This window comes from Labrus mixtus, chromosome 20 (genome assembly GCF_963584025.1).
Source record: "Labrus mixtus chromosome 20, fLabMix1.1, whole genome shotgun sequence".
NCBI lineage: Eukaryota > Metazoa > Chordata > Actinopteri > Labriformes > Labridae > Labrus > Labrus mixtus.
In genome coordinates, this window is record NC_083631.1 from 9,027,578 (window position 1) to 9,040,973 (window position 13,396).

Below are 13,396 nucleotides of genomic sequence, written 5' to 3' on the forward strand. Positions count from 1 at the left end.
GGATTAATTTCATTAAAGAGGTCTAGCAGCGACTGAAGTGGGAAATAAATCGATCTGGCGCCACCTGGTGGAGGTATTAAGAATGACACTGTAAAGACAAGGTAAGCTGAATTTTTATTTTGTCACAAACAAGGCTGGACAAAAAGGGAGACCACACGGTTTAAAGAGATTGAATAATTTATTAAAAACTAAGGCAAAACATCCAAGTAAAATAACATTCAGTCTGTAATTGCAATGGTGTGTGTGGTGTTGCTTTGACAAAACAAAGACAACAACCCAAAGTTGGTGATGTTAAGAGAGAGAGAGAGAGAGAGAGAGAGAGTTCCAGGAGCATGAAATCAAATTAACTGGCCCCGCCCCTCCCTATCAAAGCAACAGGAATAGCGCTGACACATTCAGGGGTCGTCACAGACAGTGAACATAAACACAATGACGCCCTACCTTTATTACCAAACTGCACATTTAATCAGCTTCCAATAAACATAAAACACATAAATGTGTAAACACCATCTGCTGTCTAATGTCCTCCTAAGTGCCCAAGGGTCTACTCTCTGTTCGTTTGTTTATTAAGATCCCCATTAGACTCTGTATTAAACCGTACAGCTACTCTTCAAGGGCTCTTCATTGACAATATTTTGTTAGTTATAGATTACATAAATACACATCAATAACATTAATTCTCACAGTACAACTTTAACTTCATTATTACCCCAAAGGAAATTAGATCTGCAGCAGGCAACAAGACACGACAGGTACACAAATGACAACATCACAAATAAAGAAAATCCACAGCGCAAGTGAAAAACAGGTACTTCAACCACACTGAGCCTGAGGCTGAAACAGTTCAGCTGCACAGGACAGAAAACAGCATTAAGTCAAATAAAGTGCTGTGCAGTCTGTGAAATAAGTAGTTAAAATGAATATTCAAGCTAAAATAGGTCGTTTATCATATTTTAAGAACACTAATATGTGTCTCTAGTCTGTCTACAACCCCCCCCCCCCCCCCCCCCCCCCCCCCAATGATGAGAAAAGTCCATCCTCTCTGTCTTTTGCTTGCTCCACTTTTCAGAAAATGTGTGTTCAAACAGGCTGTTTGGAGATTTTCCCTTCATGACATCACAAGGGGGGGAGTTAAAATCGCCTACCTTTCTGGTCCAAACAAATCCAGAGCATTCAGGACCAGAATCTAAAGTTAGAAGGAGGACATACTGGCTGCTGCATTGTTGTCAGAGAAGCCAGCACTTCAACATAGCATGTTTCATTAATGTGTGATCATACAGTAAGGTCACTTTATGATTTAACTCAGTAGATATCTTAGATATTGCTCCTGTAAATTTCTTAATAGGAGTATATGTGACCTCTAAATAAAGGTATGAAATGTAAAGATGCCATAGTGGATCGTCTTTATTTTTTGGAATGATTTAGATAGATAGATAGATAGATGGATACTTTATTGATCCTGAGGGAAAGCATCCAGTAGCAGGTTACAAAGACGTACATGACATGAAACATTTGTTACCCCCCCCCCCATACATATATATTAACCTGAAAAAAGATTTAAAGAATACCCCTAGATGAAACAAACTTAAACTGTGCAATTAAAAATAGATTCATACAAGAAATGTACATAACCCGTGCAGGGATAAAAATATGTGTAAAAAAAAAGTGTTGACCTTCTGAAGTTGTGTTGTTTATATATGTACAGCAATGTTTAAAAAAGCAGATAGTGCATTTATATTAAAACGTCATACAAGCGTCATTAATTCACCTGGTTAATAGAAAATAGCTATTTAATTGTTGTGACAGGTACAGCGTTTGGTTTCAGGTAACCATTGTAGTTGTTACATTGAACGGTGTCAGGTTACAGCACGCGGACAGGAGAGGTAGCTCAAACTAGTGCACGGGGACACAGCGACGGAGCTCACGAGGGCACAATATGGGTGAGTAGCTCGAGTTTACAGACACAAATATTAATGCAAAACTTAATCACTGAAACTCAATATTACACGCTGTGTATGCGTGTATGTTCTTACACATTAACATCTGTCCGGTTCCGGTTTTTGTTTGGCACTCATTTTATATGCTTACGTAATGTGTAATATTTCATATAAATATTTTGTGAATTTGTATTATTTCTTCATTAAAATATGCTCTGACCTCTCAAACTTCGGTGGGCTGTTATAAAATACGTAGCGGAAGGTCCTCTGCCTTCAGCGTATCACGGGGAATGTAGTGTCCATCCACATCAGTGTCATACGTTAACGACGCTGATACACTACATTACCCACAAGGCTAGGCGCTCTCATACGTCAACTGCAATCACAGTTGTATTTCCAACATGGCGTCGCTGGGAAGGAGGCGCGGTGTCCCAGTAAGCAGGGAGAGGTCAGTTACTGCACACCTTGGCCTTTAAACCAAAATGTTTTCATATGATTCACCTTTTTACCGGCGTCACCATTTGAGAAATGTCAAACGTGCACATCGTTTGGGATTCACGTAAAACGCAGAGACGACAAGTCGGGTTTTTACTGCTAACGTTAGCTAGCTAACGTGTACTGCTAGCTGACGTTAGCGAGAAAACAAACGAGCTGCTCATGTGATGTTTTGGTTGTTTCAGCTCGACCTGATCGACTGGAGGAAAAGTTGAGTTTAGTCGTTAGTCTGTTCGGTTTGTTTCCACCAACATGCTAAACAATCCCGGCTAAGCTAACGCGGCTGTCTGTTCAGTGTTGTCGACCTTTTCTCGCTGCTCAACTTTAGCTCGTCAGTCCTCCAACTTTCCACAATACAAGCGAGTTAGCCTGTGTTATCTGACCGAAGCTAATGAGGTACATCATGTCCGAAACACGGTGGTCTTTAAAAACATTCACAAGTATCAGATACGACTTTCCATTTCTTCATTTAGCCCCTGAGCTGCTGTCTGTGAGGCTGCTGTGTTGAAGGCCTCAGAGAGTTCACACAGACCCCCAAACATATGTTTTTACCAGATCTGTTATTTAAATGATCAATAGCATCGAAGTGTACCGAAGCTTTAGAGAAATCTACAGATCTTCAGCCACATTTTAACCAAAAAGCTCCTGCGGGGGAGAAAGAGAGAGCAGCAGGGGTTCACTGAAATCCACGTCGGCTTTGCACAGGCTGCTTTTAAAAATCAAAGTACATACACGTTGCATTTATATTTAATTAGACAGATGTGTGGGAGAGGAATAAGTTCATTAAAGATTGGAAGTAAACCCCTGCACTCTGTCTAAATTAAACATGTACAAATGTTGCTCATGTTAAAGTTGAATTTGTACGGAGGCCCTGAGGGGACATTGGCAGAAAAAAGTCTGATGCTTGAGAAACTAGCTCTTTTCAGACTGCTGTTTTTTTTTTCCGCAAAGGTGCCGCAACTAAGTTCAGCCTTCATCACATGGTTGTACATTCATATTGATTCTGTGACGTTGTAATATTCTTGTACATGTCTGTAAGTTCACATTGCGTTTCAGGGATGCAGGAACTCCACATACACAGAATCACAGACATGCACACACACACAGCGCTGTGCTCCTCTGCTGGCTCCGCTGAAACCATCTTGCCTCTGTTACTTCCTCTGAAGACGGTACAGAAGGGCGATCATTATGCCTTTGGGACATTAATATTGAAGGCAAAACGTCACAGGGGCCTTAATAGCGCTGTTTGAAATGGCAGTCTGATTAGGGCTACTATCTTGTCCTCACAAGAAACTGCCCGTGAGCACGAGAACTGATCGCATGCGGACAACGTACTTTCAGTTTCCAGCGCATGAGAAAATACAGCGTGCATATTCTCCTGCATGGGTAACAAATAATTGTGAGCATGAGATAGTTTCTGGTGCGCACCAGATACAGAAATATTATTTTATTTTACCCTGCCCTTGTCCCTTTAGGGGCGCCATAGATTTTCACTAAAATCATTTCACAGTTTAAAATTGTGTTATTGTGACTTCACATTGTCTGTGTTTAAATTAACTAAGGTTAGTGGGACGCTAGAGTTTACAGAGTTAGTCGACTCTAAATGATTATTCAGTGAGTGGATCAACCATGTTATAAAGTTGTTTGCAAAGTTTACACTTCAAAGAGTTGCATTGAGTAATTTTTGATGGACTAATTCCTCTCCTGTTTTATTGGTATCAAAACATTTTGCCAACCTGAGTCAAAGTTATCGACTTTATCAAATGTTAAGTTGCATGTAGAGTAGAGGCATTAATACATATCAACGTTGGATTCATAATGATGAAGCAATGTGCCCTTCAATCATGGAGATAGTAGAAATGTTTCAGAGTCATTGACCTTGGAAATGACATTACATGATGGTACTGTATGTTCTACAGGAGGACTGACTGACGGCCACAGATGAAATCCTGTGCAGAAATGTTTCTAAACACGCAAAGCAAAACCTTTTTATTAAACATTTATTCAATCAGGACGTTCTCTGGATTGACACCCCTTCCTCATGGAGACATTGAGACACACAAGGCTCAGAAGGAGAAGACTTTGTGCTGCTGTGTCTCTAAGCCAGGACACTTTGGAAGACATTCTTAATCTCAATGAAGCTTTCCTCCATGTTTCACAGATCACCTGTGTTTGCAACATGTTTCTTCTAAATCCAAAATAAATCAGACAAACTGTTTTTCGTTCCTTTCACTGAATTTGCATGAATTACTGTGAGAGTAGGTGATAGTTAGCTTTAGCTTCGTCTGACTGCATCTAAATGGAGTAACTGCATGGACATTATTCCCACGCCTCTATACAAAAGGTCAAATGTTCACATTCTGAGTGAAAGAACATTGTGTGACTACATGAAGTGTTTTTTTTTTTCATTGTGATAAATTCAGATTTTTTCCATGTTTTTATTGCGATAACGATCAATCGCTTGGCTCTCGGGTGATTGAGTATTTTGCTTGACTGCCTTTCTTTCTCTCACTCGTCCTCGCTGTTTGTTCTGTTTCCTCACAGGGGAGTGATGGCGGCGACAGACTGCTACATCGTGCACGAGATCTACAACGGCGAGAACGCGCAGGACCAGTTTGAGTACGAGCTGGAGCAGGCTCTGGAGGCCCAGTATAAATACATTGTTATCGAGCCCACACGCATCGGAGACGAGACGGCTCGATGGATTACCGTGGGCAACTGCCTGCACAAGACGGCCGTGCTGTCAGGCACCGCGTGTCTCATGACGCCCCTTTCGCTGCCCGTCGAATACTCGCGCTACGTGGCGCTGCCCGCCGGCGCCCTCAGCGTGGCCTGCTCCGCCCTCTACGGAATTTCATGGCAGTTTGACCCCTGCTGCAAGTACCAGGTGGAGTACGACAGCCAAAAACTCTCACGGCTGCCCCTGCATACGCTCACCTCCTCGACGCCCGTGGTTTTGGTACGCAGGGATGACATCCACAGAAAGAGACTCCATAACACGATAGCACTGGCTGCCCTGGCGTACTGCGCCAAGAAGATCTACGAACTCTATGCGGTATGAGTGCACTCTGAAGAGGGTTTAAAAACCAACATATTAAAGGAAAAAAACAACAAAAAAAACAGAACCTGTCCGCCCCCAGATGTAAGAAAACAGGAAGTCCTGATCAGGCCCAGCAGGTAGCGCCACACGTGCGGTGGGTGCTTCCATTTTGAACTTTGATCAGAGGGATATAGTAAAAACTAGAAGGAATTGTTTGTTCCCTTACGTTTCCTTTACTTTTTGTGACATCATCAGCACACTTATCTCTGTAGTACCCTTGCGCCTCCCCCAAAGCGCCCTCCACCGGCATACTTGACACACAGCAGGCTAGTGCTCAAGGGTACGGCAGCAGGTCCTCTGGACTGAACGCCATCGGAGTTGAAACGGACGGTCATGTTCTGAGTATCGAGCTCTCTCTCTCTCTCTCTCCCCCTTTCCCTCGTAGTTTTACTGTACCCCTTCCTCGCTGATCAGTACGTCACCCTTTCATTAAACATTAGGATATTTCAAACTCACTTTTCTGTATTTTATTTTGCTTTTTCTTTTTCATTAAATGGATTCTACATAATGTCCAGAAAAGAAACAAAAAGGCTGCGACTTCTTGAGATTGTGTGTCGTTCATGAAGAGTTTCTTGTTTAAAGGAGTGATATTTAAGATTTGATATTTCTGTGACTCGATGTGCTCAAAACACTAAAACAATCTGAACTCCTGGTATGTTTCAAACGGGCTCCTTATACTTTCAAATCTGGGAAACTCTCCAAGATGTCCCTAAGAGGCTCGTTATGTGACAGATGAAATGTTGTATTAATACCGGTTATGAGATTAGAGAAACTCAATATGGAGTCGAGAGAACGAGAGACTTGTAAAAATAAAATGTAATTTTGAGGTTATGAGTTCGGAGAGTCAAAGTCTTTACGTTACGGGCACTTAAATCTTTTTTGAATGACTTTCCACAAACGTCTGTTTCACTTTGACTGCAGGAAAAGAATCCGATTGAAACCTGTTAAAGAAGTTTTGTCTGTTCATGAAGAGTTTCCCAAAAACTTCCATAAAAAAGATCCATTAAAAAAAAAAAAATCTCAAATTGATTCCACCTTTTTATTTTAGTACGAGGATGACTGTGTTTCAGGAAGTAGTGTGATGACACGTTACACAAGCAGTCAAAAAGTCAGATGAAACTCAAGTGAGCAGGAAATGCTTGATTTATTTTGGATTCAGGAGAAAGGTTGCAGACAGCTATGGATAAAGCTTAAACTGATTATTTAGTGTAACTTTATCACATATTTTCCTCAATAGTGCTGTCCTAAAATCAAATTGACAAATAGTGATTTGTAAGATTCAAATGTTAAATTTGAAACTCGCTGCATTTGTTTGGAATAACTTCCTGTATTTGTTCATATTGCAGAAAGATATTTATATGGCGCTGTCACAGCCCTCGCACACATTACTGTTTCCTCTCGTCAAACATATTCCTCTGCAGGGTGAGCTGAGATGATAACACAGAAGCAGAGGTTTGCGCTTTGCAGATGGACGACCTGAGACGACTCAACTCTTTGCTGATTTGAGGCCAAAGCCGGCTCATTTTCTGTCAGCTGACTCACAGCTGGCTGCTTACAATCAGTTTCATGGTGGACATGCAGGTCTGGTGATTTAAGGATGCCCCCTGTCATCATCATGAGGATTTATTTATAGAAAGGTCAGAGGTCAAGCTAACCTGTTCTAGTAACTTTTGTTTTGTTTTAGGATGCCTGAAAAGTCTGAAGGTCCCCTAAACTGCTGATAGAAGTTTGACTTTATGTTTGAGAATGAAACTGAAGATTAACTTTGAAAACATTCAGACAAATTATTGTTGATCGAGTTTGGATATATGAATGATTTCCAAAAAACTCACGCCTCTATCGTACTGTTTAAATTAGATCCTGTGTAGTCTTTGAACAGCAGCAACATTTCCCAAATAGTTCTAAATCGATTTGACTGAAAAAGCTTATTTTAATATTAATAATTATAACTCTGTTTAATTATTTATCAATTAAACTAACTTAACTGTATTAAATCTTGTATCTTAATATATAGAAATGCACGCAAGGGCAGCCTTTGAGGTATGTCAGGCTGATGGTTTCGCAAGACTTCATTTCCCACAATTCCAAGCGAGAAGCGCTGCGGTGGTGCCTTCTTGTGCTACTTCGCTTTCCCCATCTTCCGAGTTGATGAGTCTTCTGATTTGTATGAACGTCAAATCATAACTTTGACAAACATGGATGCTCAAACGGTATACGTTTTTATCTCTCAATTCTCATCACGATATCCGTGGTAACTAACATATTTTTACGATGTACTTCCAGGTTATATACATTTTAAATTATGCGAAAATTACAACAATATGTGAGTTGAAATAAATGTTTTAACCAATAAGCAAACGTTAGCTGTAAGCTGCCATGTTTCCAAGTAATATATTATCAACTTAGGTCATCGAGTTACAAAAATTATCCGACTTTCCGCGATGTTTCTCCAACAGCGCGAGTTTGTCCAACACTCGTTTTTCCCATTATTCCGACAGCACCTGAATGCAGCCCGAGAAACGCTCTTCGGTCGTCGGGTCCTCTCGTTGAATAAACCCGGAAGTGTTGATAGAACCGACTCACGCTGCTGTTTGTACCTCAGGACAGCAACTTTGGTGAGCTCAAGCTATGAATGAAAACCACTGTTGACATTAGAGATGAAGTACAGTGGTAATATAGCTGTCGCATATTAAACTCATAGTTTTTAACATCAAGCTAATTTTATCACGTACGCATTTCTAAGTGAACAATGTCATTATAAACATTGTCGACAATCCAATTTGGCGTCAGGAAATTTGCTAAAGAAGTACTAAATGCTGCATTCTCGTCCTATTTAGCTGCTCGGAGTTTTACTGGATATGAAAAAGGTTCCTCTGAATTTGGTGCATTCAGGAGCCTGAAGTCGTTAATTGATTTGTTTAGTTAGCAGGGACACTCTTGCAATGAGTGTTGCTTTAAACGTAAAATACAAAGTGGATGTCAGGCATTCAGGTTTTATAGCTGTGGCTAATTTACAGCCCCTGTCCCTGGCTTTAGGATTAAAACAGAAGCATTAGACGTAAATAAATACAGTGATACTACAAATACAGACATTACAATGCAACACAAATAAGAAACTAAAGTAAGAACAAACAGTAAAGTAAGGATTTAAAATGGAAAAACCAACACAGTCAGTGCTCAAAGATTGCTTCATTTTCAGCCATTATTTTACTCGTGTCTGAAAAACCTTGAACTCTGTCATTTTTTTAAGTTCAGATGGTAATGTGTTCTTCAGGTGTGTTCTTGCGGTGTGTTCCTCTAATGTGTTCCTCAGGTGTGTTCCTCAGGCGTGTTCTTCAGGTGTGTTCCTCTAATGTGTCCCTCAGAATAACAAAGAAAACAAAATACAGATCTGTATTTTGAGAGAGGAGGATCTGTGTGTGTGTGTGTGTGTGTGTGTGTGTGTGTGTGTGTGTGTGTGTGTGTGTGTGTGTGTGTGTGTGTGTGTGTGTGTGTGTGTGTGTGTGTGTGTGTGTGTGTGTGTGTGTGTGTGTGTGTGTGTGTGTGTGTGTGTGTGTGTGTGTGTGTGTGTGTGTGTGTGTGTGTGTGTGTGTGTGTGTGTGTGTGTGTGTGTGTGTGTGTGTGTGTGTGTGTGTGCGTGCGTGCGTGCGTGCGTGCGTGCGTCTCAGTACTCACTGTTGACCTTTGGCATTGTGCTTAGGAGACCGGACGTGTAGACGCCGGGACTTAACTTAATGCTGGCACATCAAATCTTTCACAATCCCTTTAGTGAGAGCTTACAGAGGACACGTCAAGGTCACACTGAGGCGGGCTTTAAGCCCTTTTTGGTGGTTTTTATTCATTATTTATCTTAAAGTGGAATATGCTCACAAAAACAGATTATGGACTAAAGAAAAACGCGGCTGCAGTTGTTTAAATATAAAATCCTGCTCACTACCTGTTATTATTTTTAAAAGATGAAACTTTTGCAAATGTCATGTCTTCAGCGAGTCCTTCCTCATCTTAACAGGAACCTGAATACACTAAAGAAAACAGAAAATTGAAACTCATGAACTTCTCCTTTAATTATTAGATTTATAGAAGTAAAGCTGTCACCTAGTGTTGTAGTCAAGACCACACTAACCGAGACCAAGACAAGACCAAGACCTTCAGAGATCAAGACCGAGTCAAGACTAAGACCATAAATATCAATGAAAAATCACCAACAGATTCAGTGTTTCCCCTAGGTTTACAATGCCCCCCCCCCCCCCCCAATATAATGGTAGGGGAAACACTGAGATTTCGATGTTATAATGTTGCTCACTGTCAGTTCTGCTTCTTTGCAGATCGCTCGCGTTGAGAGAGGAGGGTGATTATTGTCCATGGAGCGAGTGATGGGAGGAGGAGGAGTGCTTCAGCTGGTTTTAGCCGGTGCGGGGGTCTGGCTGCTTTACAGGATCCTGCTGCGCCTCAGACCAGGAGAGCTGCTCTGCAGGACGCCGTGGTGGTCATCACCGGCGCCAGCTCGGGACTGGGCAAAGGTCGGCCTGCTGCTCGTTTCTTTCTTCTCTTAAGCGCACAAATCAGGCTCCTACATTTCTGACCTCCTTTCTGTTGCAGAGTGTGCGCGGGTCTTCCACGCTGCTGGAGCCCGGCTGGTTCTGTGTGGACGAGATGCAGCTCGTCTGCAGCAGGTGGTCGAGGAGCTCACGGCAGGCTCGGCAGGTTCACAGGTGTGTACGCTCACTGCCGAGGGTCCAAGACATTTTGTTCTCCGGGTCACCTAAAAATGACTCGTGGTCGTTTCCTGCCGGAGGTTGGCCTGCTTTTTTTATTATTATTTTTTTTTTGTATTTGTTTAACTCTTTTAATTTTTTTACTTTTAGTTATTTTATTTATTTTTAATTTAATTTTAATTATTTTTATTTGAACATATTTTCAGATTTAATAATTTCAGTGATTTTTAAATGTTCTATTTTAATGTTTCTTTCCTCTGTCATGATGCTTTTGATGTCTTGTGTGAAGCACTTTGAATTGCCTTGTTGTTGAAATGTGCGACATAAATAAACTTGCCTTGCAGTCATAGAAGTATTAAAACAGTTTGATTGTAGATGAAATCAGATGGTTTTGAACGTCAGTGAGGTATAAAAGAAGTTCTGCTCCGTTCAAATCCTCAGACTCACACTCCCCGCACCGTGACCTTCGACCTGGCTGATGCTGACTCGGTGGACGGCGCTGCAGAGGAGATCCTGAAATGTTACGGACACGTGGATGTGCTCATTAATAATGCTGGAATCAGTTACCGCGGCAACATACTGGATACCCACACTTCAGTTCATCGGGATGTGATGGAGACTAACTACTTCGGGCCGGTCGCTCTGACTCAAGGTTAGCGAGGAGGAGGACGCTAATGATCTGAGGAGAACTTCTTTAATAATGATCTCTAATGATTTCATGCACAGGTGACAAAATGTTTCAAACATGAACTCTCCTCTTCCCTCACAGCTCTCCTGCCCTCGATGGTTCGCCAGCGAAGCGGCCACATCGTGGTCATCAGCAGTGTCCAGGGAAAGATTTCCATCCCTTACAGATCAGCCTGTACGTTTCCTGTTCTCCTTCAATGAAAGCAAACTTTTGTTTTTGTTATCCTTTTGTTTGATGAAGATGACGCAGTTTGTTCTCTCTGTGGTCAGATGCGGCCTCTAAACACGCCACCCAGGCGTACTTCGACTGCTTACGCGCAGAAATGGAACGCTACGGGATCCCGGTGAGCGTCATCAGTCCGGGTTACATCAGAACCAACCTGTCAGTCAACGCCGTCACAGGAGACGGATCCAAATACGGAGGTGAGGCAGGAGATTTGTTGACAACAATCAGCTCAAACCAACAAATCACTGACAGAACTCACTGTGCAGTTTGTAGAATATCAACAATCAAAGATGGAGGCCGGGTCAGTTTGTGAAAAATGTTCAGATTGGTCATTAAGGGAAAATGTGCTGCAGTTTTCAGTCTCAGCTGACTCTCTGACTTCCTGCTGTTATTACTGATGCTCGTTTTCCTGTTTGTTGTTTTCAGTTCTGGATAAAACCACAGCGTCGGGTCGCGACCCCCGGGACGTGGCTCAGGCCGTTCTGAAGGCCGTCCGTCAGAGGAGCAAAGACATCGTCCTGGCCGGACCTCTGCCTCATGTGGCCATCTACCTTCGCACGCTTTGGCCCGCGCTCTTCTTCAAACTCATGTCCTCACGCGCTCGCAAGGAGCACAAACCCAAAGACGAGTGAAGCAGCAGCTCAGGAACGAGAGGAGAACAGAGAGGACAGAAAGTGAAGCTTTACACGGAGGTCACATGGAGGAGAGGGGTGAATAGATCTGCAGAGAAGGGTCTTCTAAATCTAATATTTTGGCTCTTTTTGGTAGTCTTTCCCGCTGGCTGCCTTTTGCTTAAAGGTCGCATATTATCCAAAATCACTTCACCATGTTTCTCTAACTCTAACATGTGTCTCTAGTCCGTCTACAAACCCCCCAATGATGAGAAAAGTCCATCCTCTCTGTGTACTCAAACAGGCCGTTTCGAGATTTTCCCTTCATGACATCACAAAGGGCAGTAGCCCCTCCCCCAGGTGGGTGACACTCCCCCAGCTAGGTGTTTGTTCTGCCCTCTGAGTCTGCCTTCTCACCGTAAACAATAGGACATGGAGCGAGAAAGACCGAGTACACCAAGCCCTTCCAGAGAGGGGGCGTGGTCAGACACAGCTCATTTACATATTTAAAGGTACAGACACAGAAACAGCCTGTTCTGAGCAGGGCTGAAGTAGAGGGGTTTATAGACATGATCAAATACAGGATCAGAGTGGATTTAGAACAAGACACTTTTTTTACACACGTTTTGAGGAGCTCTGAGACTTATTTACATTGAAGAAGAGGAGGAGGCTATGTGACCTTTAATTTCTGTTTGTTGGTGATTCCATACTGATAATAATCCTCTGCTGACACCTTTAACTGTGTCACCTCCAGGCTCAACACACTCGATGTTAAAGTTTGTATTGAAACTGGTTTTTCACAACAAACACAACAAACTGCAGATTTTTTATAACCTTCTTTATACACAGAATAAAAACAACTCTTACAAACTGAAAACTTTCGACAGAGCTTCTCCTTTTTAGACGTCATCTTAATTTAGAGTTAAACAACACTTTCTGAAATGTTAACAATAAATAGTCCAAATAACAATTTACATTATGTTACAAAAAGCGCAGAGAATACTGGAATTTGTACAAATAAATCCTTCATCAGAAAATAAAGACAAAACCTGCTGTTTACTCTCGGTAAGAATCATCTTCGTTGTTTCTTTTCTAGTGTGAGAAGATGAAATGTTTCAGATCTTCAAGGTGCTTCGAGCAGAGCGACGTTTGAAATCTTTTTTTTTAGTGGAGAGACGAGCGGAGCTCTTGAAACCGTTTACACTCGGAGAGGAAGGCAGACGCATCGAACGTTCACAATACTGCATGAATACACGAGCCCTAAACTGACTGTGCATCTGAGCTTTGAAACACATTCATGTTGCTATGGTGACGAGGAAATGATCTCGACTCATTTCTCTCCTTCAGTTTCTCGAAATTACAAATGAATTTAAATTATTTGTTCTTTAATAAAAGAAGCGTTTTCCTTCTAATCTCAGTCTCGGTCTTGATTTAATATCTGGAGTCTGCCCAGTCCTAGACCGAGACAAGACCGAGTCAAAATGCTTTAGATTCAGAGACGAGACTGAGACCTTTAAAAAGTGGTATCGAGACAAAAAACGATGTTGACAGGACAGTGGATAAGAGTCAGAAACCGGGGAGAAGGAGAGTGGGGAACGACATGCAGGAACGGAGCCACAAGGCAG

The 13,396-nt window shown here is 42.0% G+C and overlaps 2 protein-coding genes and 2 long non-coding RNA genes across 5 annotated transcripts; all 4 read left to right on the forward strand.

The window, feature by feature from the left end:
• The first annotated feature begins 1,018 nt into the window (after window positions 1-1,018).
• On the forward strand, window positions 1,019-12,843 carry LOC132954582 (uncharacterized). Its single transcript, XR_009665784.1, has 2 exons — window positions 1,019-1,130; window positions 12,117-12,843. It is a non-coding gene; the product is annotated as an uncharacterized LOC132954582 (long non-coding RNA).
• Window positions 1,803-6,363, forward strand: tmem11 (transmembrane protein 11). Of its 2 annotated transcripts, none has more exons than XM_061027171.1 (2): window positions 1,803-1,940; window positions 4,977-6,363. In XM_061027171.1, the coding sequence occupies exon 2, from the start codon at window positions 4,984-4,986 to the stop codon at window positions 5,491-5,493; it is 510 nt and encodes a 169-aa protein (XP_060883154.1). In that variant the 5' UTR covers window positions 1,803-1,940; window positions 4,977-4,983; the 3' UTR covers window positions 5,494-6,363. The 2 variants fall into 2 exon arrangements, with proteins under 2 accessions (XP_060883154.1, XP_060883153.1); XM_061027170.1 differs by lacking the exon at window positions 1,803-1,940 and adding an exon at window positions 2,262-2,385.
• LOC132954581 (uncharacterized) lies at window positions 2,392-4,645 on the forward strand. The gene is made up of 2 exons (XR_009665783.1): window positions 2,392-3,731; window positions 4,013-4,645. It is a non-coding gene; the product is annotated as an uncharacterized LOC132954581 (long non-coding RNA).
• Window positions 8,039-12,843, forward strand: dhrs7b (dehydrogenase/reductase (SDR family) member 7B). Its single transcript, XM_061027169.1, is given in 8 exon segments — window positions 8,039-8,147; window positions 9,858-9,992; window positions 9,995-10,052; window positions 10,132-10,244; window positions 10,689-10,899; window positions 11,017-11,109; window positions 11,205-11,357; window positions 11,587-12,843. Coding segments are annotated over 7 exon segments (933 nt in total). The 5' UTR covers window positions 8,039-8,147; window positions 9,858-9,893; the 3' UTR covers window positions 11,793-12,843.
• Window positions 12,844-13,396: the final 553 nt, after the last annotated feature.